The sequence below is a fragment of the Panonychus citri genome, unplaced genomic scaffold, assembly GCF_014898815.1.
Source record: "Panonychus citri isolate SS breed McGregor unplaced genomic scaffold, ASM1489881v1 Contig00011, whole genome shotgun sequence".
Lineage (NCBI taxonomy): Eukaryota > Metazoa > Arthropoda > Arachnida > Trombidiformes > Tetranychidae > Panonychus > Panonychus citri.
Window position 1 is genome coordinate 1,482,220 of NW_026515416.1, and position 27,766 is coordinate 1,509,985.

Genomic DNA, 27,766 nt, shown 5'->3' on the forward strand with positions numbered 1-27,766 from the left:
TGATGATTAAAGTGATAACTTTGAAACTTGGGAGAGAATTAGTTTATCATTAGATTGATTGAATAAAATTAAACACTAGTATCGATATAAATATAAGTTTTCAACAATGAACGTTAATCATTTTTTGGTGATTAAAGTAAAAGAAAAACTTAACTTAATGAACTTAACTTTAATTGACAAGACAATTAATGATTAAACGTGTTTATATGTTAAATTATATGCATCTTAGTATATCAATCAATTAATAGATAATGAATAAAGAATCACAATTTAATTGATTTTAAATGATGAAGCAAAAGAAATGAAAACAATGAAAAAGGGAAAAATTATAAAACCAGTTAATCATTGATATTGATTCAGTTACCTTGAAAGTTATTGTTTTGGACGAGAAACATTAATTAATTTAATCAAAGTCTAGGTCAAGGTTGATGGTCAAATAATTATCTATGTTAATCACAATCAAATTTGGACATAATATCATGAATATAAAGCTATGAATAGAATCAGAATCTTGACAGAATCATGAAAAAAAAAGGAAGAAAATTGAAAAGGTTCCACATGAGAAATGTTAGATGATGTAATGGATTTTTATTATGATTATCATGAAGATGATGAAGATGATGAAAATGATGATGATGAAGATGAAGATGATGAACAATTTAGTTGATGAGATTAAATTGCAATTGCGCATTAATCTTATCCTTTGGAGGGAAGATGATAAGTCAACCTGATTTTCAGTTCAACTTTTGCTTTTTGTCAGGTAATCAACAAACTGATTGTTAATTTACTTGTGATAATTTACGCTAATCATCATAATAATCTTATAATCAACAATTAAAAAGTTAACTAACCTGTTAATCCAATTAATCTTACAAGAGATTTGTGTAAAGAGAAACCCAATCAACTAAAACTTTAACAATATCTTTTTAATGGCAAATCCATTTGATTCAACATTTGCTTCAGAATTAATTGTTTACAATTTACCTTCATCATCACCGTTGAAATGATTAAATAAAAATAGTATTTAAATTAATTAAGTTGACCAAGGAAAAGAGAATAATTATTTTTTTAAATTACAAGTTAATTTTTCCCGCTTTTCTATTTCTTAATTTGCTAATAATAATTAACCTTTGAAAATCCTCGAAATCAGTTAAATGTATTATATAAGGTACGATTATGAATTCAATTGTTGAATTAATTGTTAGTAAATTTCTAATTGTGTCCGGTTATGGTTAAGTTATGGTTATACAATTTGTAAACATGTCGTCGTCGTCGGGGACAGCAACGGTAATCAATTGTTCAAATGTTAATTGTAACAATAATGATCATTACAGTGATCAGATTGGTGGTGGTTCCAATTTAGGAGGTGATGATTGTGTCGGTGTGGGTGTTGATTGTGGTGATAAACCAAGTCTCTCATTGAGTTTATCCAATAATTCATCGTCTTCATCTTCATCATCTTCATCTGTCACCGGTTGTATCGGTGTAAGTGGATACAATTTCAATAGACCGATAGTTGGCCTGAGTAAATTTCACCAACAAGACGCGGCCACATCACCGACAATCCCGTTACTATCAACATTAATCTATGATTGTAATTCATCAACATTTTACTCAACCAATAATTCCGGTGATGAAATTAACAACAACAATAGTATCACACCAACATCAACATTAACATCAATCGGATGCTCAAGTCCAATAATTAACCGAACCTCACCTCAATTTAATAACAATGGTTCTGATTTGAATAATAATAATATAATTAATAACTTTAACAATAATATTATCACCAATAAGAATACAAATAATCAACGATTAACCAATAACGGTAATGGTACAATTAAAACGTTACTAATCAAATCAAATTGTCGACCAAGTGACCTCGTATGTAGCCTGAAATCACCAAGTACTTGCCTTGCTTGTTATACAAATTGTTCAACTTGTAATAATAATAATAATGGTGTTAAATCAACAATCAACACAGTTAATTACGATTATAATAGTAATTCAAGTTTTGATAGATTAGTGGGTAATCACAATTCAAGTATAAAAAGATCCAATATCGGAAGAAGCGGATTAAATGGCCTCAACGGGATTAATGGAAACACTTATCTACCAGAATCGATGAGCGGATTAAATTATTATGGACCAATAAGTAATTGTAGTTCCAATTTAACCACTACAATTACAACCTTTTCCACCGCCAATACCACCACCACCACGATTGTCGGTGGTGTTAAAAGTACAATTAATGTCACCGATTTGGCTTTCAGTCAATCTCATATTCCTAAAACAACAACAACCATGATCAATGGCGGTGGTATTACGAGTTCGAGAGGAGGAGGTTGTGGTCCCGGCGGTGGTATAACTATCCCGTCAATCCAAATATCACCCACTGGTTATGATGATCATCATCTGTCATCATCGCCAACTAATAGTAGGACTTACGATAAGTTTGACAACTTTAATTCAAACATTTTCAATGACCATTGCTCAGCAATTAGCGCACCATTATCATCATATTATCTTGATGAGCCCAAAAATCATAGTTGTTTCCGTAAATCAATTCCAACTATGCCTATCGCTTTATCAGCGTTTCTTTTGCTACTTAATTGTTTTCTACCAGGATCAGGTAAGTGAACAACAATTTAATTTAATTCACTTTGAGATTATCAACTCTTTTCAAGAAACTAAACCAAATTGATTTCTCTGTTGTTGATCAAATTTCTGTTGATGTTATGAATGATCATGATTTGATTTAAAATGGTGATCCTAATGATCTGAGTGTAACAATTAACACAATCAACTCTTAATTGTGAATGTTGATCACATGAAAGTCTCATTGACTGGTTTGATTACTTCAGGTAATCAACTGATCATATATTTATTGATTAATGAATGTATGATGGTTATATTGACCATAATGATTAACTTGATTAATGTATTGATGAACAATTTGTATGCAAAAAAATATCAACCCAATAATTTGTCTCAATTTATGTTGATACTTATGTAAATTGTTGTCATCTAATTTTATTAATCAGGTCTTTGATACAGCTAATTAATATTAATTCTGAAGACGATTGCAATTAAAATTTAGGTTTTCAATGAAAACAAAATTAATTTCTAATTTGATTTGATTTGATTTGATTTGATTTTGAGTGTCTGCAAGTTGATCCTGGTTGACAATTAACTGTTGATCCTGAAAAAATTTCCAAATCCTTGAAAAGTTTTCAATCATCATGATTAATCATAAGGATTCAATTGCAATTGAATTATAAAATTTAAAGGTCAATTTAATCCCTAGATTTTTTGATTAATTAATAAGGTTTCATGATAACATTTGACCTGAAAATCAATTGATTGTTAACCTAATCATTCACAGATCCATAGCCAAAGAGAACTGAATTCTTAACGGTTTAATTGTTAACAATTAAAGATCAAACTTGAAAATATCTTAACCATTCAATTGCTACTAAATTGTTGATATTAATGATTTATGATTCTTTCATGATTGTTATTTACTTCATAAAACCAATTGGGAGTGGAAAGGAAAGTTTAACTCCAAGGATTGATTTGATTTCTTAATTGTGCTCTCGTGATATTATCACAATCATCTAATTATAATTGAGAAATTATCTAACACGGGCAACATAACGTAACCAATTAAAAATTAATAATGCTGTGGATTTTTATAGTTAATTATTAATGAGAGATAAAATTAATTGTTAGAAAGTCAAGAATGAGAAGAAAGTTTTAATTTGATTGATCGATTTTTCTTAATTACCTGATTGTTGTCTAGCATTTTCTCATTTGATTAATTGCCTCATTCCATGAGACTTTAATTGTTTCTATTGATTCCAAGTTTTTCTTAATACAAACAACAACAATTAACATGAATATTGAGTTAATTAAAGTAAATCGTTTCACCGTTAAAATCTAAATGATTGCAAAGTGATTTATTCATTTTCTTTGCCAGTATTAGTTAATTTCTTTCCTTAATTTTCATCTTTTTTCATGTCTCGTGCATTTCAATTAGTTCATTTCGTCTGAATTTCTCATGAACTGGTCCTCAGATCATGTTCGGACGATCGACCTTTCGACGTTACGAACTATGGGATTTGTGCTGAATTTTGTGCTACCGAAATATTTCATGGAACCCTCGTAGTTTTGGCTGAATCTTGTTCTGAAAATTTTGCTTATTGTAATTACGATTTAATAATAGCCTGATATTGATTTTAATTGTCAATTTTTGGGGACCACAAAGATAATTTATTAATAGTAATGTTTCCATGTATATATTCAAGGTTAATTGTGAAAGAAAACAATCAATTACAATTGAGTCTCTTGGTAAATTATATGTTACCTTTTTTTTTCATTGTTCACCTGAGTCAATCAAATAATTGTGATCAAGTTAATTGTTGTTGGTTGACCTGATACACTCAAGTATCAATTTGATACTAAAACTGTCCCATTTATTATTGATTATCAAATCATTTTAAGTACAATAATTATGTATCAACAATTAATCAACAAAGACTGAGATCTTAAATCAACAATAATCAGTCAATCAGTTTGATTAACTTTACGAATTGTCAATCAATTGGTAACTAATCACATCAATACTTGTAATATATATAACAATTAACCAAAGGAAAACAAAATGAAATGAAAACTAGGAAAACAATTAACTTTGATTGATCCTGGTTAATATTGATTAAAAATGTTTCACCTTAACCATAACCTTGATTGTTTCACAGTTAGTTAATTGCCCTTTCCTTGACTCTAAAAATATTTAGAAAAGTGAAAGAAATCAACAATTAACACACAATCAACAAGACAGAAAATCATATTGACAGTAACAATCAATGAATTTGTTTATCTATTTTTCAACAGATGATGAAATTGAATATATATCATTTGATGATAATCATCATCATCATCATCATCATGTTCATCATCAACAGAATCATTTTATCATCATCATCATCAACCTTTGAATAATATACCAACAATAAAAGTATTATATCATTACGATTGTGAATCACGTTTCCAACTTTTACCTTCACAATTCAGATAAATTCATTTACCGTTATTTTTTTTTCTCATGATTCTTTTCATGATAAAATACGATACATTCATGATTCTCTCTCTTTTCCTCTTTCTTTTTTTCCTATGGAATTTAATATTCTTTTTTTTCTATGGAACTTTTTTCTTCAAGAATTCTTTACCCTAATAATAGTCTGAATACTCATAAAATATGATGAAAAAAAAAATATAATTCACCAAGAATCATAATCATGATGAGGATAATAAAAGGTAACTTATATTGAACAATTTACCTTTGAATTTGTGGCATGAAAAAAAAAGTAAACAATTTAAATTATTGACCATAAATTGTGAACAGGAAAAGTTGATTATTATCATGATGATGATTAAGGTACCATGTTGAATTGAATTTGATTCAATTTCTAATGGTAACAATTGTAATCAAATTATAGTTGTGATAATAATCAGAGGATCATTTTAGCCTCGAGCTGTAATTGTTATTTTATTAGTTTAAAGCTCAATTACATTTGGTGATTATTATCACTGTTAGTTAATTGTTGCACATTGAAATTAGATTATCAAGTTTATTGTTAATGAGTAATTTAATTGACGAGTAAAACATTGGATTTAATAACTTTCTCTGGTTATAATTTATATAACATAAAATGATAACTTTTAATTTGATTAACAACAATTTAACTTTTAAACTGTTAATATAAAAGTTAATTTTATTAACACATAATCAACTTTGCTTTTTGTTCAATTTACCAATAAATTGTTCACAATTAACTAATGATTATCTCAACTGTATCGTTTGCCTCTACAATTTCATTGGACAATTAACTCCAAACTGAATTTAAATCGTCAATCTAACAATCGGTTAATTAATCACTTTCCAAGCATTTGGTTATCAAATTATAATCAAACTATTAGAAAGTGATAATAAGTAATTAGTAATTTTTTTCATTGAAATATTGATTTGGTTTGTTGTTCATTGATGAAGAAAACAATTTCTCATCTCCTCTCCTCGGGCTCAATTAAAAGGTTAATTGTTGTTTAATTACTTTGATTTACAGGTACAATATTGTCATCAATAACAATACTGTTCGGATGTCCAACTGAATATGGTAAAGGTAAATGGAAACGAGCATTTCTATTAACCTTAATTGCTGGAATCCTTCAATTGTTAACAGCGATTTTTGTATTCGGTTGGGTTTGGTCAATCATGACTGGAATAAACTTTATCAAACGTGAGTATTAAATGATAAAGTTAATTACAATTAATAACTACGATACCTTTTAACTACAAGTCCCAACGAATCATGTTGGTTAATTGTGATAGTAATTAAATTGTAGAAAGAGAAAAACGAAAGACAAAAGTTTCGAGAGGAAAATTTTCTTTCTCTATTTTGTTTGATTCTGTTAATCGCCATCATCTGAATATTAAATCAACTAATTGTTCCAGATCGTTGATTGTTATTATTATTTATTAACCAACTAAATTGTTATTTTTACTGGTCAAGATCACCTGAAATTCAGGGTCAGTCTTTGTTTTTGTTTTTACATGATTATCCTTGTAAATTATCAGTCCAATCGTTAATTGTTATCATTGTTATTTGATTGTTGTTTATTAATTGGTTCATCTTTACTTTTTAATTGTTCCAGATTCAAATAAGATGAAAGATTCAAAATATGGTTATGGTGATGCTGTTTAAATTTTCTTTGGTCATTTAACAATTACAATTAACTTGGAAATTGTGATTAACTGATTACCAACTTTCTCTTGGTCTCTTTTTTTTTATAACAATTTAATTAATCAATCAATGGATTTACTTTACGTTTTGTTTGGCTGATTATTCAAGTTTTAGATTGTTAATTGTTAGTGAAAAATTTAATTTTACTAACAATCATTGAGGATTAATTATTTGTTCAATTGTAATTAATTATTTTAATCTAATTAACTCTGATGCCATTTAAATACAATCAAAGTAAAAATTGAAGTCTCTGGAAAAGCAATGGAAGCCTTAACTTTATATTAGTTAATCAACAACAATTAACTAATATCAATCCGATTATCGTACAATTTATCATTTAAATTAAATTAAATTAAATTTGTTTTCTCTCTCTTTCGCTCAAATCATAATGAACAAATTAATTAACAATCAACAATCATAATCGTTATCAAACTAATCACTCAAAACTAAATTGTTACCTGATATTTGATCATTGTAAATATTTAATTGTTATTATATTAATACCTTAATACATGTTACATATAAATTACAATTTTAATTTCTCAAGCTAAACTGTTAACAATTAAAGTTAAACACTAACCAGATATGTAATAATAATCAACAATTTGTGACCATAATAAACACAATCAAATTAAATTGAAATCACACAAATGAAAAAATAAAACATGAAATTTACACCGGAAAAAAAAGTTCATTTCAATAATTAATCATTGATCTTAATCAATACACTAATTATGATTACAGTTTCTAATTGTGATAATAGACTAGGGATGAAAATTAATCAAACTGAATTAAGTTAATTGTCAAAGGACTTGGACCTTGACATGAATGAAGATCCAAAAGAGAAACGAGATTTTTTTTAACTTTTAAATGGTTCACTGATTAAATGATTATGTTGACAAAATTGTCCTCAAATGATCATAATCATCACAATTAAAGTTAAATAATTAACTTTTGATACTTGTTAACACATGGGCGAGGCCATTTTGATGAAAAAGACAATCAATTTGATCATTTAGTTAATCAATTAAAACTTTTTGGGTGGAATTAAAAATTTGATCAACTTTCTGGTTACAATTGAAATTGTAATTAAATGATTACTACAATTTGTTTATTTTGACAATTTATTAATCATTTTTAACATGATTAAGATAATTAATATACTTATATATTAATCTATTAATAGTTTACTTTTAAAATATGACAATTAAAATCAATTTTAATTGACACATTTTACAATATATTAAAATTTGTAAATGATTAAATTAAATCATTATTAGTATTGATAGATATTAAATTTGTTTCTTTTAGAATTAATTTAGTTTTAAATTTTTCAGCAATTAATTGAAATATAATCAATGCAAGTTGATCATTTTTTTTTCAATTACACAGTAATTTTGATTTGATTGTTGATCCGATGATTGTTGTGAATTAATGTTTTGTTGATGATGAAGGATGATGATACTTGAGTCTCTTGAAGGGTGCAAATGATAATATATATTTTTTATACCATTGATTTAATCTGATATTGAAATAATATATATTTATGACATTATGATGATTAAATGTTTATTGATTGTTGACACTTATTATCTGATGAATCCATCCGATAAAATTTGAGACTTTAACATAAACTCCAGGTACATCTAATCGTCCACATCCAAATCCCCATGAAACTAAACCGGTAAGCTCATAGAAACCATCAACCTCACAAACTAAGGGTCCACCTCCATCACCCTGTATGAGAGAGAGAGAGAGAGAGAGAGAAGAGAAAAAGAATAAATTAATTTGATTTATACAAACAGTAATTAGAAGTTATTAGAATTAATTGGAAAATATTTAATTTAGTTTATAAATCTTACCTGACAAGCATCATTTCCTCTTTCACCTCCTGCACAGAAACTGCTAGTGGGAAGGATAAATGTCTTCTCGGTCACTGATTGTATCTTCGTGGTACATTCTTGGTCATCTACTATGGGTACATCAGCCTCTCGTACTTTCAAAGCAATTGGACCAGCTGAGGGAATAGAGAGAGAGAGAGAGAGAGAGAGATAGAGAGATAGAGAGAGGGAGAAAGGGATGAAGGTGATAAATTATGAGGTTTTGAAGATAATCAAGGGATTTAATGTACAGAGATCATGGTGAGAAATGTGTGAACATTAAAGTGATCAATTGTTGGAGTCATTAGATTGCTGGGTGATTGTTATGAATCTCTTACTTTCTTCACGATAACCATAACCAGTGACTGTACATCTTTGTCCTGGTTTACGGGTTGATCCACGTTCAGGTAAACAGACTAAACAAATTGAATCATTTATCTGAACAGGAGATTGAATTTTTAATAATGCAATATCATTATCCAAAGTAACACCATTATGATTATGATGAATATAAGTTGTTGACACTTTCTGAGTTTGAGCTGATTTACTTTTAATTTGAGCGGATAAATCATAGTCACCAACACGAACATAAATCGATTCATCATTACGAACCAAACTGTTTCGAAAGAGAAAGAGTAACAATTAGATTAATTGTTGTACATTGGAATAAGAAATTGAATTTACTTTGTTATACAATGAGCAGCAGTTAAAATCCATTGAGATCCAATTAATGCTCCACCACAAATGTACTGATTGTCGGCGTTGATTAAGGCCACATGCCAACACCATTCCCCGGGAAGGGCATCGTTACCACCGACGATTCGAGGGGACTCACGACGCTGGTTACCCTTGAATCCACACGAATAAGGAGTTGCCTGTCTTGGAGGTGCTGACAATTAAAAGGAAAATTAAATAATAAGAATTGATTTAACTTTAAAATCGAGATTAATTTTTCAACAATTAACATTCGCACTCTGATTGTGATGAAAATCACTCAAATATCTTCAACCATAAAATGTTACAATTCAATCTTCTTAGAAAGTGAACAATTAAACTTAACAATTGTCACAGTTAAATTATCTTGATTATAATTAAAACTTTTGATGATCAATGAAAGTGTTTAACAACAATTAAAATGATTTTCTTTTCAATTTTTAGTAATACAATTAACATCTTGTTGTTTTCAAGTTCGTAGGTTAATCTTATTTTTTTACTCTCTCTCTAATTCAATTGTTAATTGTTGCGCTTAAAGTGTTAATTGTTAAAAATAATAGTTAACAGGATTTTAGAGCTACCAAGTTAAGGTCATAATCAATTTAAAATCCTGATTAAAATGATGAAAATGATTATTCAAGTTTCATCCCTGTGATTGTTGATCATCAATCACCATTAATATTAATTGAATAATAAAACAAATTTTTGTGTCATGTTAATGTTGACAATTAAATCGATAGACTAGATGTTATCTAATTGTTTCAAGGGATAATAATTTAAATGGTATAATTATAGATGAAAATAATTACGTTTAACTGGAGGTAAGATAATTGTTGGAGTAGTAACAGAACTCGACTCATCAAGTGATGATGAGTTAATCTTTGAGGGAATTGATGGTTTCCATACTCCATTATTGGCCTTTATATTGGCCTCGTAGGTTTGAATATCGTTAAGATCGGCGCAGCAAATTTGTCCTTGTTTGGCACAGAAAAATTTAGGATAGATTGAGTTCCCGCCGAAACAGGTAAACCGGAAAAAGGGTGCGATGCATGGGCCAGGACAGAAGGGAACACCGCCCGGGAATCCTGCTACCGATACACTTGGGTTATTGTCAAATCCGGGAGGATTAGATGGAGAAGATGATGAACTATCTGATAAGGGAACAAGAACTTCCATCTCAGCGGGATTTGTTTCTGAAACATTGGGCTCAGGTTGTGATGGGGGAGAACCAAGGAATCCAGTGAGTTCCAGTTCTTCATGAGGTGAGGCTACTGGTGGAGCAGGAATTGGCTGAGGTTTAGGTTGTGGTTGAGGTTGAGGTGGTGCAATTTGGATCTGTGGTTTTCGATTGGGAATAAATGGTGTGAAGTTATGTGGAGGTGATGGTGGCGGTGGGAGGCGAGTCTGTGGTTGATAATTCATTGGCGGTGGTGGAGGTCGTAAACCTTGAGGTGGACCTTGAGTATTCATTGGGATGTTTGGTCGTTGGAAATGTTGAATATTTGGTGGACCCATGGGATAATTGTTCACTGAGGGTGGAGGATGAACAGGTATACGAAGTGGTCCTGGGGGTGGACCATTGAATAGTGGTGGTGGTGGACGTTCATTAGCTGGACGACGATCTTGGTAATGGCAGCAAATTGTCCCCGACATACAATTAGCTGTTTTCAAGACAAGTTCAGAGGGAAGTTGACAAATACCACTTAACCAGGTTGGTATACAGGCCCCTGAACATCCTGGTATTGGCGGTGGAGTTGTTGAAGGTTCATGATTGTAGCAACATGTACCACCATTAGAACAAACTTTCGTTGTATCCGTTTCATCACAGACAAAACTGAGGAAAGGGATAACACACATTCCATCGCATTTATTTTCCTCTGAACTAGATTGATCTTTAACGGATTCTGAAACATTAGCCGATGAGCCAATGTTATTATCGAAAGATGAGCTTGTGGTTGTTGATTCAGTAGTCGGTGGGTAGTTTATCGTTGTTGATGATGGTGATTTTGATGGCGGTGGTGATTGAGATGTCGTTGAAGTTTCCAATGATGTGGTTGAAAATTGTGGCGATTGTGATGGTAATGATGATGATGACGATGGCAACAGTGGTGACTTGTAGATTGAAGGTGGTACTTGGGATGAATTACGGTTTGGGATGAGAGAGAGAGTTAAATTACTTGAATCTTTTTCTGATTGAAGGCAACATGTTTCCATGAGATTATCACAGATTCCATCGGTTGAGATATTACTACAATAAATAACAAATCGAGAGAGAACACAAACACCAGGACACCGGTGGTTAATCTTTACGGTGGTTGTCGTAGGAGTTGCGGTTGTTGGAGCAGAGGTTTGTCTTGTTGGAAGACTAAAATGTCCTGAATTAGATTGGGTGACTGGTGAAACTGAAGTGTACCAGGGTCGATTACTGGGATAAGGTGAAGATGAATAAAAAGATGGCGATGATGAGGAATAATAAGATGAGGATGATAATGGTGATGGTGATGAGAAAGGTGATGTACTAAAATATGAATATGAAGGTTCAGTTGATGAATATGAAGATGTGGATAGTGATGAGGATGAGGATGATAATGGAGATGAGGTTGTTGATGTTAAATTGTAATAAATGGTTGTTTCATTGGGATGATTGGTAACATCAAATGGAGGTGATGTTTCAACTGCTGTCCCGTAATTTGAGCCACTGGGCACACAACATCTTAGGAAAGGATCACCACAAGTAACTTCTTCCAGAACATGTTCACAAAAAAGCGATGCAATTGCATGAAGACATTCACCAGGACATGTTGGATTTTTACTATTGTGCATCAATTTATTGAAAAGATCTGACACCAAAGAAAAGATGAACATTATTAAAGATTAACCGATTAACAGATTAGAGAAAAGGTTTGATCAAAGCTACATTAAGATTGCTGAGATTATGGAATCACTGGTAAGGTCGTTTACTTGTTTATCTTATGCGAAGGGAGAATAGAAAATGAAATGAATGAAATTCGTTTCAATTTCTATTCAATCGAATTTCTTTCTCTCAAAAATAATGAGCGGTTTGTAGAATTACATGGAAGTTGTGGTGTTCGATTTGAGTAATTTGTCTCTTGGTGAGAATTTTAGAAGTTAAAAAGAAGAGAGAAAAAATAGAGAGAGAGAGAGAGAAGAGAAAGAGAAATCAGGAAGAGTAATGAAAGTAGGAAGAGAATATGAAAAGAGATAATTACCTGCAAAGATACTTGTATCACCGGTTGATGGTGGTGGTGGAGTTGATGTAGAAGATGATGGAGATTCTGATGTCTTGTCATCTGTGGAAATTATTGTAACTATGAACAGAGAAGAGAAAATAAAATAGCAAAGAAGTAAATCTTTTACTGTCACTGGAATGTCCATTATGGTGAAGATGGTGAATTATTTCAATGGCGAAAATGATGATTATGATGATGATGATGGTGAAAAGATGACGATGGATTAGAGATTAAACCAATTACTTCCTATCTCTTTTTGTTCTCTCTCTCTCTTTCTCTTATTATAAAACTGATAATTATAACTGAATGTTAACTTTTCAAGGACACAGAAAAAGAATATTAGAAGAAGAAAATGGAAAATGGAAAATGATGAACATAAAAAAAAAGAGCCAAACAAAAAAAGAGAAAAGTTGAAAAAGTTGAGATTCTCTTCTGAAGTGTATGAATGTTGCTTACGTACTTTGGAAAAGAGAAAAAAATTAACAGCAATACAGTTGATCTTCTGGCTGCGGGCGTTGTTTTAACATTTGTTGTTCTAAACCAACCAAGAGGTGAAACCAGTTTAATGTGAAAAAAGAAAAAGATAAAGAAAAACTCAGGTAAATAAAAACAAGTGACTTCAGATCAGTGACTTTTAAGGTGTCGGAGTAAAAGAGTAAAGAAAAACTGTTGATAGAAAAAAGAAAACAAAAATCCATTGGAAATTAACTTATACTGTTAATGTTCAATCAACGAAATCAGCGACAATTAGATGCACCATCAAGATGGATTTTGGGAGTCGATTGTTTGATATTTTTTCATATCGTTCATCACTTTATCCAATTTGGTAATTTTTCTTTGGCCTAATGGAAATAAAGAGAAAGATAATTAGATATGAAATTAAGAATAGATAATTTTATAGAATTGATTGTTTATCATATGGTCGAAATTTAATTGTTACCTTGTGTTGTCCGTCGCTTAGGACCTGATTTAGGGAAATTGTTATATTTTTCTGGTTGTTCCTCGTCGAAATCAAATTGATTTGGTTCCACTGAACTTGGCTTATTTTCATTTGACTCGGTCATCTTATTTATATCAACCAAATCTCTTGAATCATCTGAAGGTGATCTCTTTTCTGGACAGACCCATTTCAGTTCAATGTAATCACATTTTTCTAGTTGCTTATACAAGGTCGATATCTTATTACCACTTGGTTCCCATACTTTTATCCCACCGGGTTGATTGAAAGGTATCACTAGATTATTGGCTACATCATAAAGCTCATCATCAGAACAGGTGATACTCCAATCGTTATCCTCTTGATCCATTGACATTTCTCCTTCTTTTTTACTGGAAAGTAATAGAAAGTAAAAGAAAACAATGAAAACAATGTAAATGAAAAAAAATAAAAACACTAATCCAAATGTTGACTGGACAATTTTGTGAATAGAAAACATGAAGCAATTTACTTACCTTGTCACCTTTATAAATTTCCTAAGATGAGAGTTAAATGTTTAATTTGATTGTGAACAAATAAAAACGTCTAAATTGTAATTAAAAACATTAATCATGACAATTTTTACCAACAACAATGATGAAAAAAGGTTGATGTTTTCTCATTTCTTTGGTTGGATAGTTTAACCGAGTCGATGAGATTATTCACTCACACACAGAAAGTAAACTATAAACTAATTAGTTGATAATCAATATAAATCAATAGTTAAACAGTTAACACAATAGAAAAATTGATTACCAATTAAATGAGCTAAATTAAAAGACGAAGTTAATTGTTTTTCTTTTGAAAATAAATAAAACCGAAGTTCTCAAAGCCGACACTAGATGGAGTTACTTTCGAACATGTGTTTTCTGTTTTCTTTTCATTTTCGTTGTTCAATTTAAATTAGTTTAAACAATTAAATCTAATAACCAGATTCTGGTTTACTAATTCCAAGTTAATTATGTCGATGATTCTAAATCGTCTGAACATTCTTAAATCTACTCTGTTGGCTTCAAGATCTAATCTTTTAAGGAGTAACCCAAGTTTCTTATCTACAGTAACTTCTAGTCCATCAACTCAGGTAAACAATTAATTTTGATTGACCTTTTTTTTTACTATAAATTTAATTTGTTTGTTTGTTTCTATTTATTATAAGGTTCCTGAATCTGAACATATTAGTGAGTCAGCGGAAGAGCTTGATACTCTGTATAAATATTTGGAATTGCAATTAAAAGCTCACGAAACCCCAGTTTTGTATTCTTATAGGAAATTTGTCATTGCCACAAGTGAAGAGCTTGGAATCCCTTTTGTTAAAAGGTTAATTGTTTTTTCCCTTTCTATCCTTGATTAATTTAATTTCTCTCACATAATCATTTACAATTTAACCTTTACGACTAATCTATTCAATTTCGCATAGTCTGATTGTTATTAAGAATTAAGACTAAGAAATGATTTCAATGAGATGGGATAAAATTTCAATCCATCGATTGAATTTCAGTTCACTTTGCCCAAACTCATTTAAACAAATTAATCCTCATTGGAGACAATCCTTTAACTTATAATTATATCTTTATTTTGATAAACAATATATTTCTTTTTACAGTGAAGAGCCTTGGAGACACATTTTCGAAACCATTATTGAAATCACGTTTCATTTATAAGGATCATCGAGCTGTTTATGAATTTCGAACCTATTTTTTAAATTTACACTTTAAAAATTTGACTGGATCAACAGCGGACACATTTCTAGAATATATCCAACGTAATCTTCCTGAAGGAGTTCATATGACAGTAGTTAAAACTGCATTGGCCAAATTTCCTGACCATTTGAATCCACAACAAGCTATATCATCAGAATGAATCTTAAATTTATCACCAATCTCATGTTGTCAAATTGTTTGCTTGTTTTTGTACATTAATTTTCTCACCACCATGAGATTAGGAGAAAGAAAATTTCAATTTATATATATATATAATTAGTTAGCTAAAATAAATCAATGCTTATTTAACAATAAGTATTGTTTGAGTCGACAACGATTTAGCTCATGTAAACTTAAATTGTCTGATTCCAATAGCAAACAAGAGACAAGACCAACCAAAGCAGATATAAAATGTCGGAAGAACAGCCGAATGCCATGGACCTAAACCTCGAAGTAGAGTATTTCTCAGCCCTTGTGCCCCCTGAGTGACTGGAGATAATTTTGAAATAGCTCGTAACCAAGGAGACATTGATTCAATCGGCCAAAGGACACCACTGAATATCATGAAAGCAAACATGGCAGCAATGGAGAAAGTGAAAATTAAATCAATTCGACTACTTTGTGAAGAGATAACCATCCCGAGACTCATCCCGTTAATGGAAACAATGAAAAGGATGAAAAAAGATGTCAATAGTTGGGTGAACGCAGGCATGTCCAATATTTGTAGGACATAAACACAAGTACATAGAACCGTTGAAATTTGAATAATGTTGGATATTTGCCGGTTAAAAGCATGAGCCACCAGAAATTGTAACGGAGAAACGCCGATAACATAATGTCTGTCCAGCATATTATCATTTCGTTCAAAGCTAATGATAACCGCTGTAATAGTATAACCAATGGTGAAACAAACGGCAGCCATGAAGCCCGGTAGAGTGAATCGTTTGAAATTATTGTGGCGATTAACATTGGCCTCACCGAAAATTGGTCTTTCCATTTTAATTGGTAAAGCGGCGATAGTTGGTTTCCTGCCCTTTTCAGCTAAAGCATTTCTAACAAATGAATGAAAAGTCCGATCTAAACTTCGTGTTACATGGATAACCGTTAGATCATCTGTTAAATCAGCGTAAAGTTTGATCGTTGAGGAATCAATTGTTTCATTGGATAAACTTGGATTGGTAAAATCGATTCGATTCAAAATGGAGTTGGAAAAGTTATGCTTAAAATGAAGGACACCCCAAGTTCGTTGGTGTTTTATATCGTCCAGAGCTTCGTCCAACGATTCATATGGAACAGCATTAATGTGATAAGTATCAATGTGCTTAAGAAACATTGAACTATATTCACCGCCACGATCGTGATTAACTATGGCCACTCGAACATCAAATGGATCTAAACCTACAGCAATGCAAAGAAGTACAACTGGAACCACTGGAACGATAAATTGTAACACCAAGAACGGAAGATTACGAATATTTCTTAAAGTGTTTTTCCAAAAAATAATGGACACAATGGTAAACCAATGGTCAAGATTAACGGTGAACAATTTATTCAAATCAAGTGGACTATAAGCCGCTTTAGGTTGATAAATAATTTCACCTGAATACTGATTATCAGGGGGATCAGGAGTCTCTGTAATTGTAGCAATTTCTGATGAAGATGGTGATGAAAGGGAAAAGGTTGACGATGACGATGAAATTGGATCAATAGTTGAGTTAACAATTTGTTGATTGTTACAAATACAAAGAAATGCTTGTTCCAAGGTAACAGCTCCATATCTTTTCATTATAACTTCAGGATTATCTTCAGCTAAAAGTTTACCCTTTCTCATTAATCCAACACAATCAGCTTTTCTTGCCTCTTCAATATAATGAGTGGTCACTATAACCGTAATGGACAATTGATTTGAAAGATGAGCCAAATGAGACCAAATTGACCGAGTAACCATTGGATCAACACCGGCAGTTGGTTCATCAAGAATAACCAATTTAGGTTTACTTATAATGGAAGCTGCAAATGATACTCGTCTCATTTGTCCACCCGATAAACCGGAAATCATCCTTGTTTTTGGTGGAAGATCAAGTAAACTAATCAGATAATCAATGGCTGAATCAATTTTTTTACTCTCAAGTAAAAAGAGACGACCAAAGTATCTCAATGTTTCCTCAATGGTTAACTCATTATACAATTGACACTCTTGAGGCATGTAACCAACTCCAGGGCCAGGAATATTGAGTCTCTCGGAACCCAAAGGATAACCATGAATAAAGATATTACCACGAGCGGGTTTAAAATAACCCACCAGACATTTGATCAATGAAGTCTTACCACAACCACTGGGACCTGATTTTGGAGGAGATTTAAGATAAAACAAGAAGCAAATAAAAGAGAGAGAATTACAATTATAATCAAGACAAGATAATCAAAGGAATCAACTAATGTGATCTCAGTATGTGTAAGAACAACATTTAGAGAGAGAGAGAGAGAGAGAGAGAGAGAGAGAGAGAGAGAGAGAGAGAGAGAGAGAGAGAGAGAGAGAGAGAGAGAGAGAAGCCAAAAGTTAATTGAGTATTAAGTTATCAGGAATCAATGAGGATTAGATGATTACCTGATGGATTCTTATGTTTTCTTAATCATTTTGGACAAATCAACTTACAATAACATTCAACTATTGCCACTACTGTTTTTACCAGAATTTGATTTAATGAAGATAAGTAATCAAACTTAACTAACAAACCTGCGGATAATCAAGGGAAAGCAATTTAACGATCCTTGATTTAATTTTAGTTTTCTTTTGCTTCTAAATTCTTGTTAATCTGCTTTTCAATTTAATCAACTTGGAACCTTGATTTACCTTATTGGTAATATCATTCATGTATTAATTTACATCACCAAAATCATCATCCTCTGATCGGTTGTTTTAAATTTGATCAGATTAGATGAGGAAAATCAACAGATTAACTTACAATTATAATGATTACAAGTTAATTAAATTTGATCATCTCTCGTGTTTTTGTTACAATTTTGTTGGTTGTTTTGTTTTAATTACTCTCAATGTTTAATGGGAATACTTTTAAACAATAAGGATTAACTATAATTTAGTTTAATCCACTGAAAGATTAATTAAACATACGAAACAGTGTAAATTTCATTAATCATCAGTAATTAAGTTGATTATTCATCAATGATTGTTAATTGGAAACATTTGACTCATTTTTTTCGCAATTAAATTCAATTATTCAACTTTTACCTTTAGCAAAAAAAGTTACGATCTGACATTCAAATCATGATAAGTATTACAATCAGATAATAAAATAATTAACTAAATAAGCACAATCAAATTAAAGTCAATTCAATGATAATGGTGATTGAAATGATAATTAAAAAAAAACAGAATCTAAATAAGTTAAAAACTTTGATTAGATTTCGCTTGTTTTTTTTTACATCGCCAACGCAATTAACTAACTATTACAATCAACGTTTTCTGATGTTCTCAAATGAGCTAACAAAATCGCCAACAATTAACTAACTGTTGACGCAATTAAATTGATGTAATCGTAACGATTTAAGGTAAAAGTAATTGATTTAAATAATCAATGATTAAAATGAAAAGTGAAAGTAATTATATAATTGGGAAAATATAATCAACATCCTAATCATTTTGTACTAAACTACAAGAGTCTTAAACATTATATTATATAATCCAAATGATTAAAGTTTTGTTTAACCCTAGATAATATATTATAATGGTAGTAATCAATTACCATAATTTATCATAATAATCAACAAATTGTGAAGAAAAAATCAATTCTAAATCAAAGTTTAATCATGTTATTCATAGACTCATCTTTTCATGGATTAAATCAATTCAATGAACCAAGACCAAGATTATTTTGAGAGAAACTCCAACAATTATAATCAAATGAGACACAATAAGATTTACAACAAGTTACTGTTAACTATTAGTTAACTTAAAAAGCAAACTGGATTAAAGGTTAAATAAATAAATAATCAGATAATCATGATTAAGACTGATGATGTTGAAGAAAGCAAAGAAATGTTCAAATAATAATAACAATCACAGAATGATGATAATCATTGAAGCAAGAAAAATGTTTCTCAGTCCATTTTTTACTGGAAGATGATGAGGATGAAGATGAGGATGAGGATGAGGATGGAGATGAAGATTTGTAATATGATTAAAATCCATGATCTTTTTTTTCCATGAAAATTGAGTTTTCAGAATAATTCTGAAAATCGATTGAGAAAATTGTGAACAGAAAAAAAAGTTTTCTAAGTGATATTTTTAGATTCTCAATAAACTTCCCATGATTATCAATTCTCAGTTTGAGATGTTGATCAAATATTCATCAATGTGTCAACTCAAATTAGTTTTATCATTAAATTGTCCAAATTTAACAGTAAAACTTTCAACAGTCACTAAAAAATAATCACAATCAATAATGATAATAAATTGTTATTCGAATTGGAAAAAGATTTTCTTTTTTTAAATAACCTTTTCCCTCTTCAACTCTTGTTATTTATTTTTCTATTGATTATCATTAGTGTAAAACTCTTGAGGTCAGTTGAGTTTGCTGATGTTTTTGGCCTTTAAACAACACATTGAACGGACCATTAATCTTCAATCAATTTCCACCAGCTCATCCCACCCCAATATCCACTTCCTCCTCCTCTTCCTACACCTAATCATCCTCATCTTCATTTTCATCCTCATCATCAGCATCTTCATCATCAGTTTCCACCCACAAATTTCATCTTTTTTTTAACCTTTACTTTCATGATAATTTTAATCACAATTCAGTATTTTTCAATTTTATCAATCATTCATCATTCCCGATTATTAGATTGTTCAACTCACAATCAATTTGATTGTAACTTGTGGTTAAAAATTGTTGATTGTTGTGTTACATTTTTGATTGTCACATTCTCGTAACAATTACAGTTATCAACTCAATGTTTACAAATAAATAATATTCTGAATGAGACAAACAATCAACCAAGAAAAAAAAAGCTGGACAATTGCCTAAATTGTTACAATAATTGTAACAACTGATTGAAAATAATCAACAACAATTAAAAGTCAAACAATGTGATCATGATCAATATGAATCATTAAACAAACTAGAAAAGGTAAATTTGTCAATTAAATTGGTAAAACTGATCAAAAATTTGATATATTTCAACAATCAATTGATTTAATCAACCTCCACAATCACACAGTTAATCAATTGTCTATTAATAAACAATCAATCAGCTTAAAATGTTGATAAACTCTCAAACCTTTCCAATCATTATTAACTTTTAATTTCAATGATTAACAAGTTTTATAAATTGAACAACAAACTAATTGAAAGAAAGTCCAAACTTAAACTCAATGTAATTACTTGTGTATTGTTTGAATGATCATCATGTTCAATGGTATTGATTATCATCACGGCATCGAGAATCAAAATTAACCGTTAATCGACCAAATCAACTGATCATCATCAACGTAAACCCTTAACCAATAGTATTAACTAAATTACAATCATTTGAAAATGAAAATGAAAATCATCCTCATCACCTCCCGATTAACCGTTAACAATAAATACAAAGTTAATCAAAACTGACCCAAGCCCATTGATGGTCATCTCAATGATAATGATAAAAGTTTCATTGACCCAGTCATTGGTTTATCATCAATAAAAATATATATTAATATAAATACAGATAAAATTGTCCATCATCAACCCGAATGTTAATCGTTGAATGAAATGAAAAAAAGTTCAGTTATAATGATAACATGGTGAATCCATTGTAATATATATGATTTCAGTTTCTTTGTCTGATTATTATCAAATCTCAACTTCTGAATTACTTTTGTCATGATAATACATGATGATATAATGAACCAATTGATACAATAGCAATCAATGGTCAGTTTACTAAGAGATTGAGAGTGGACAGCACGAATTTGCCTCTTCCAATCCAATTTATTGACCGAAGACAATTTAACTTAATTTTCTTAATCTTCTTTGGCTTGATGATCATTAAACTTGTTGATTATTTTGATTAAACAATTTTTTCTTTCTCCGAATGTAAAAAAGTTAATTGTAATTACTATTTCGCTTTCTCATTGTTGTATATCTCTATTATCCAATTGTGTTAATCATTATCAACAATATTCTAATAATTTAACAGCAATCAACATTTATTTTACTTCTTAATCATGTTAATCATGAGAAGAAATTTTTTTTTCTATTCCAACAATTAAAAATTAACCTTAATAACTTTTTCCGATGATTCGATTATTATATTTTCCTGATCAACCAATGTTATAACATTGAAAAGGTATTATGATTAATATTGAATATTGATCAACTTGTAACAATTTAATTGATTAATATAATTTGTGTGTGTGTGTTGATTGATTTGAGACTTCATTAATCAATTATTAATCATTAATTGGTGACATTGAACATAAGAAGCAAAAATGTAAGTGTGACATTGATCAGGATTGAACTGAATCATTGATTGATTTACAATTTAATTTAATCACATGAAATTAAATTTTGAATAAAATTAACATTGAATTTTCATCTTACCATATATTATAAATCAAACCTTGTAATCAGATTAACATTTTACAACAATTTAATTTGAAATTCATCACAATCAATGAGCGTAAAACCATCAAATTAAATCACATAGACTATTAAATATATTGAAGAAAAAGTTAACAATTAAGAGAGAGAGAATCAAGTTGATTGTTGCTAACAAATCAAATATATTTTCCCCCCAATGAAAGTTAATTTTGTTCAATTAAATTGTTCCTATCAAATCCTCTTGGACTACAACTAATCATTACTAAATTATCTCAACAATTAATCACAATAATCATTGATTAGTATCCAATATTGTAGACAAACAAACAAAATCAATAAAATCTTTTTTTCCAATTGTCAGAATAATTGTCAGAATTGATTCCTGATGATTACCAGAGCAAATTAAATTGATTGTTTCTCTATGAAAACAACAACAATACAAATTAAATCCAATATGATCAAGTTAATTGTTTCATTAAAGTGAAAGAGCCGAGGAAAAAAAAATCCCATCATCAACAACAACAATCAGAAATGATGATTAAGTGAAAACAGTGATGAGATGAAAACATTACTATAACTGAATTAGATTTAATCACTGGCCAGCAATGAAATTGATCATTATAATTGTTGAAACAATTTACTTCATTTTCATCAGCAATCAGTTTCAGCTTCTTAAATTACTCAATGTATTATTATCATCATCACCTCATAAAGTATAATATTAACACCGTTGACCGTGAAACTGATGATAATTTTTTCATCCTCATCCTCATCTTCATCTTCATCTTCATCTTCATCATGATCATCATTATCATCTTCACCTTAATCATTATCATTATCATCATTATTGAATAACAATTGAGTTACAGTTAACCAATTGTACAGTTGATTTCAAATTGGCGCTGAATCAATTTAACTGTTGTTATTATTATTATATAACCAATGATTATTACAACAGTTAACAAAAATTATGATTATGATGATCATGATTATGATGATTAAAGTTTTTTTAACTGAACAATTTAAATCAAAACTGAAAATCAACTGAACTGGTTTAAAGGTTGATAATAAACATCACATTATGATTATCAACCTAAATATTATCAAGAAAAAAACTTTCTGACCTTAAAACTTGTTTACCGTTATTATCATGATTAAATTACAATCAATTGAAACTGATAATTGTTAATCATAATCATCGGTATCATCATTATCATCATCACAATTATTTAACAATTGAATCAAAACCGAGCAATCAGTTGATTAGTTTATTTAGAGGTTTCAATTTAGTTTCTTTTAAAAAGGTAAACTTCATCATTTAATTTAATTGTTACTCGCAATTTACTGATTTAGAATTAATTTTTTTTTCTTCTTCTTCTTCATTTTTAAATCTATTGAAAGAAATGAACAACAATTAAATTGAATCCAAGTTTTCGGTTAAATTGAAAACTAATTGTGATTCTAATTGATGATTGACATTGAAAATCTTTAAGCAATTTAGTTTAATCAGTTCAATACGTGTAATTAAAAAGTGGTTAATTGTTGAACATTATCAATAATAATTAGTGGAAAAATGTAAGAAAGTTAATTGTGATTCACGATAATCAAAAGTAAATTATATACTCTTGATGATCGTTGATTGCATTATATTATCATCACATTAAAATTAAATTAAGTGTTATGATATCGAGGAGAAAAACAAACAAATTAACATAAACTAATCACGATTAAGTTAATTTAGTTACACTTACACTGTCAATTGAATTCAGTTCATGTTGATTAACAACAATAACCACTTCAATTACCAACAGTTAACCGTTAATCAGTATAACAATTAAAACCAATAATATGATCAGAAAAACGTAAAACCTGATGAACACCTTAATTGTTAATCCAATATGATTAGCTAACAATTAGCTTACAGGTATTGTCAAATCAATACAACTGAATAATTGAATTAGTAAATTGTAAATTCATCGATTCAATTATTATCAAAAAAAAAATAGATCAGGTAAACAATCAATCTAATTTTCTGAATCTGAATCTCAATTGAACTTTTGCTTTGTTTTTCATGGTCAGAAAAAAATACTCACCATGAACTTGGACATTTCAGAAAATTGAGAAAAAAAAAATGAGAAAAAGAAACAACAAAAAAAAGTGATTGATAAACAATAAGAACAACAAAAATATATATCATGATATTATTCATGGTATATAATATATGTATCATGATGGTGAAAAAAGTTCTGGTTCTATTAAGGTCAGGAAAAAATGAATTGAATATCAGAATCGATAAAGTTGATTTACCTTTGGTATATCTCACCCAAAAATAACGGTAAAAAGTTATTGCCATTATAATTTATGGTAAAAAAAAGGAAAAAGAAGAAAAAAAAAGTTTCTTCTGGCAAAAATTTCCACAGATTTCGATCGATGATTGAAAATAGAATGAAAATAATGTAATGATGATGAAGATGATGAGGATGAGGATAACAAAGAAATAAAGATGAGGCAGGAGGGTGGAGTGTGTTTGTGAGAGAGAAAGAGGGGAGGAAAATGGTGTAAGAACTATCAGTGTATCAAATGATCAGTAGCATCCAGTTATGATGATAAGGATGATGACAGAGATGAAGAAAATAACTATTATAATAAAAATTATCAGAAAAGAGTGAGAGGTTTATGGGAGGAGGATGAAGATGAGGAAGAGAAAGTTAACTTATATTTGTAATTTCGTTTTTCATCATTTTCTCCTTTTTTTTCACCATCAATGTAACTGAGAATGGGGGGAGACGAGGTATTGATAATATTATTAGAAGATGGTGATGATTAGGATGATGATGATAAGCAAGAGAGAGAGAGAGAGAGAGAGATTGATGATGAAAATAGATGGATTTAGAATCAGTATATAATCAGTGAAGGAAAAAGTCTGTTGAATGGAAACTTTTTCCTTCCTAATAATATAACAAATAGGAATTGGTCTTTAGTCTTGATATTATTACACTATATCATCATCATCTCCATCATCTTCATCATCTTTATCATCCTCATGTGAACAAAATCAATGCTTTCTAACTGTAAACTCTTTCTGTCATCATCCTCATCATTGCTACTTTTTCTTGCCCTAGTTTCGGATCTCACTGACTCTCTCCCTCTCCCTCTCTCTCATTATTATTGTATTAAGATGATGATAAGATTAATAAATCATTTTCATCTATCACATGAAATAATATCTGAGCAAATGAACACTTTTTTTCATTATAATGACAAAAACAAATCTTTCAGATGAAATGATTCATAATTGTGATATTGTTGTTTGATTTATATAAAAAAATAACAAGACGATGAAAAATTATCATCGATTTGTGATTAATAATCAATTGAACAGTAAAAAAAATGGTTTAAACTTAATTGTGTTTTGTTTGAAACAAAATTTATTATTATTAAATTAAAGTTTCAATAATATCATATTAGTAATATAAAAATCAGCTCACGTTATTTCATCATTATCATGATTGTTAGGATTTAATGTCAGTTACAATCAAAAAATGTAACTAATGTTATTACAATTCAATATTTATTAAAAACAATAACAATAAAAGTTCAGTAATAATAAACATAAATTGAATTCAGTTGAAAAAACAAATCAACATGATACAGAGATTGTAAAAACTGTTCCTGACACTTTGGATGATTCTGAGTCTTGTGTCTACTCCCAACAAAAAGATTGACAATTTCAATTCAGAAATCACCATTATCATCATGTTCATCCATGATAAACCTTGACTGAATTTCAGATTTTCTTGTATTGTTGAAATTATCACCAAAAAAACAACAACAACAACAATCAGAATCATCTGTTTACCTGAAAGATTACATTAACCTTGAATGAAATTTTCTAATGAAACTTTTCAATACAAGTAGTTGAAATTGAAAGAGTTAATTGTTGTTATCTCATCAGTTTCATGGCTTCAGGGTGAGTTTCAAATATTAATAGATTTATCTGATTCTATCATCATATGGAACCAAGAATGAGTCATTGATTGAATCTAAAGATGAGAGAAAGTCAAACTTGGTTTCTTATTATTATTACTATTACATAACTTATCTGTTTCAAGGGGTTTCCTTTATTGTCTATTGATTGAATTAACTAACATGTCATGATAATTCATGAAACAATCAAGATAATGTCCAGAAACTGTCAAAATAATGATGATAATCGTATGAGAGATTCAAGTGACAATTCATGATAACAATTAACCAGAGTAACAAAACTTATCCTTCATTCATATCTTCCTATTGTCTTTGACATTGATACAATTAATTAACTTTGAGTTGATTATAATTTGATTAGCTGATCATCAACGACATAATCATCTCTCACCTAATCTATTATCACAAATCTAATATAATTAACTTGATCTCTCATCATCATTAATGCCAATTAACTTTCAATAATTAATGTGTCAACTAGTAAACAAACATTTTTTTAATTGTAATTAGAGTTTAATATTAATAATCATGATAATAATTAACTACTCAACCCTATTGATGGACAAATTAATTAGTGGAAAAGCTAATTATCAACTTAAATTGGATAAACAATTGACAATGTCGTTGATGATTGTTACCATTAGCTAGTTAATTACCTTTGCATGTTTAATTTAATTTAATTTAATTCAAATACGTACCATTAATTACTTTGTTTTCAACCAAATTGGTTGATTAGACACCAGCAATTAACCAAAACCCCCTTAAATTTACATTTATTATCCTAATTTAAGCTTTTTAATTGTTTTTTTTTTCGTCATATTCTAATCACAAACAATTAGCGTTAATTGTCTTGAACAAACAATTAGAACTCATCATAGTTTTTTGATTTATTCACTTGGCTAATTGTTAATCTACTGTATTGATTTTGTTTGACTTTCAACTGACCAAAAACTTATCGAGATCTTATTGATTTACCTTTCCAGCTTATTAGCCAGTTAATTGTTGATTAAATTAATCAAAACTTACCTAATAATCCGTAAATTGAAGCTGGTTTAACATTCATTTGAACGCCTTTCAATATATTCCCAGTTTGATTATAACCTAAGTAAAGATCATTAACTTGAACTGCTAATTGTTGAGGTGGTCGTTGATTGTTAGGCACAATTTCATCTGTTTTATCCATAATTAGTTAATAATTTAATAGATACACAAACAGTTAGTGAAAAAACTTTAAAACTAAATGGAAAAAACAACAACAAATGAAAATATGATTGAAATAATTAAGTAACAATTAACAATGAAAATCCCATAGCAATTTCAATGGGAACTTGTAAATATCAAAATGATGAAATTTTTGATTTTTTCGATGTTTATGTTGTTGTTTGTTGATTGAAAAATTAAAAGGAAATGTTGATTTAATTATGATTGTTAGTGTTGGATGATTTAAGATGATAATAATGATATAAACAAAGTTAACATGAGGAAAGTGAAACCAAAAGGTTAACTCATGATATCAAATGGAAAGTGAAAGTTGAATTCAGGTTCAGTTGGAATATGGAATCGAAAGGGATAAAAGAAAGAGAATACATTTTTCTCTTTCTTTTTTCCCTTCGTTCGGGAAAAGACCCTGAGGTGTTTAAGTAAACTACTAAACTGGTTTTACGATCATCCTTATCTTCATTATCATCATTATAAATTATTCGAAAAGATCGAATGTTGGAAGAAAACGAAGATTGAGAGAAAGAGAGAAAGAGAGAGAGAGAGAGAGAAACTATTTCGTTTTCGAACCGGTCAACATGTTCTAAATTTACAATCGAACCTACGAACCGATTGAACTTTTCGTTACA

General features: G+C 29.6%; 4 protein-coding genes across 5 annotated transcripts; 2 read left to right on the forward strand and 2 right to left on the reverse strand.

The window, feature by feature from the left end:
• The first annotated feature begins 764 nt into the window (after positions 1-764).
• LOC128393238 (probable serine/threonine-protein kinase DDB_G0272282) lies at positions 765-7,495 on the forward strand. 2 transcript variants are annotated; one of them, XM_053353364.1, is made up of 3 exons: positions 765-2,635; positions 6,129-6,302; positions 6,718-7,495. In XM_053353364.1, the coding sequence occupies exons 1-3, from the start codon at positions 1,240-1,242 to the stop codon at positions 6,765-6,767; spliced, it is 1,620 nt and encodes a 539-aa protein (XP_053209339.1). In that variant the 5' UTR covers positions 765-1,239; the 3' UTR covers positions 6,768-7,495. The 2 variants fall into 2 exon arrangements, with proteins under 2 accessions (XP_053209339.1, XP_053209349.1); XM_053353374.1 differs by lacking the exons at positions 6,129-6,302; positions 6,718-7,495 and adding an exon at positions 4,043-6,112.
• A 785-nt stretch (positions 7,496-8,280) lies between these two features.
• On the reverse strand, positions 8,281-27,463 carry LOC128391794 (uncharacterized). Its single transcript, XM_053351743.1, has 9 exons — positions 26,946-27,463; positions 15,672-17,670; positions 13,592-13,980; positions 12,631-12,807; positions 10,210-12,240; positions 9,371-9,575; positions 9,025-9,302; positions 8,669-8,823; positions 8,281-8,543 (listed from the first exon to the last, which is right to left on the reverse strand). Exons 1-9 carry the CDS (start codon positions 27,100-27,102, stop codon positions 8,376-8,378), a joined length of 5,559 nt encoding a protein of 1,852 aa, XP_053207718.1. The 5' UTR covers positions 27,103-27,463; the 3' UTR covers positions 8,281-8,375.
• On the reverse strand, positions 12,916-14,432 carry LOC128393256 (PAXIP1-associated glutamate-rich protein 1-like). The gene is made up of 4 exons (XM_053353397.1): positions 14,104-14,432; positions 13,592-13,980; positions 13,112-13,493; positions 12,916-12,964 (listed from the first exon to the last, which is right to left on the reverse strand). Exons 2-3 carry the CDS (start codon positions 13,962-13,964, stop codon positions 13,411-13,413), a joined length of 456 nt encoding a protein of 151 aa, XP_053209372.1. The 5' UTR covers positions 13,965-13,980; positions 14,104-14,432; the 3' UTR covers positions 12,916-12,964; positions 13,112-13,410.
• On the forward strand, positions 14,491-15,661 carry LOC128393246 (28S ribosomal protein S10, mitochondrial-like). Its single transcript, XM_053353387.1, is given in 4 exon segments — positions 14,491-14,708; positions 14,784-14,944; positions 15,231-15,251; positions 15,253-15,661. Coding segments are annotated over 4 exon segments (537 nt in total). The 5' UTR covers positions 14,491-14,588; the 3' UTR covers positions 15,488-15,661.
• Positions 27,464-27,766: the final 303 nt, after the last annotated feature.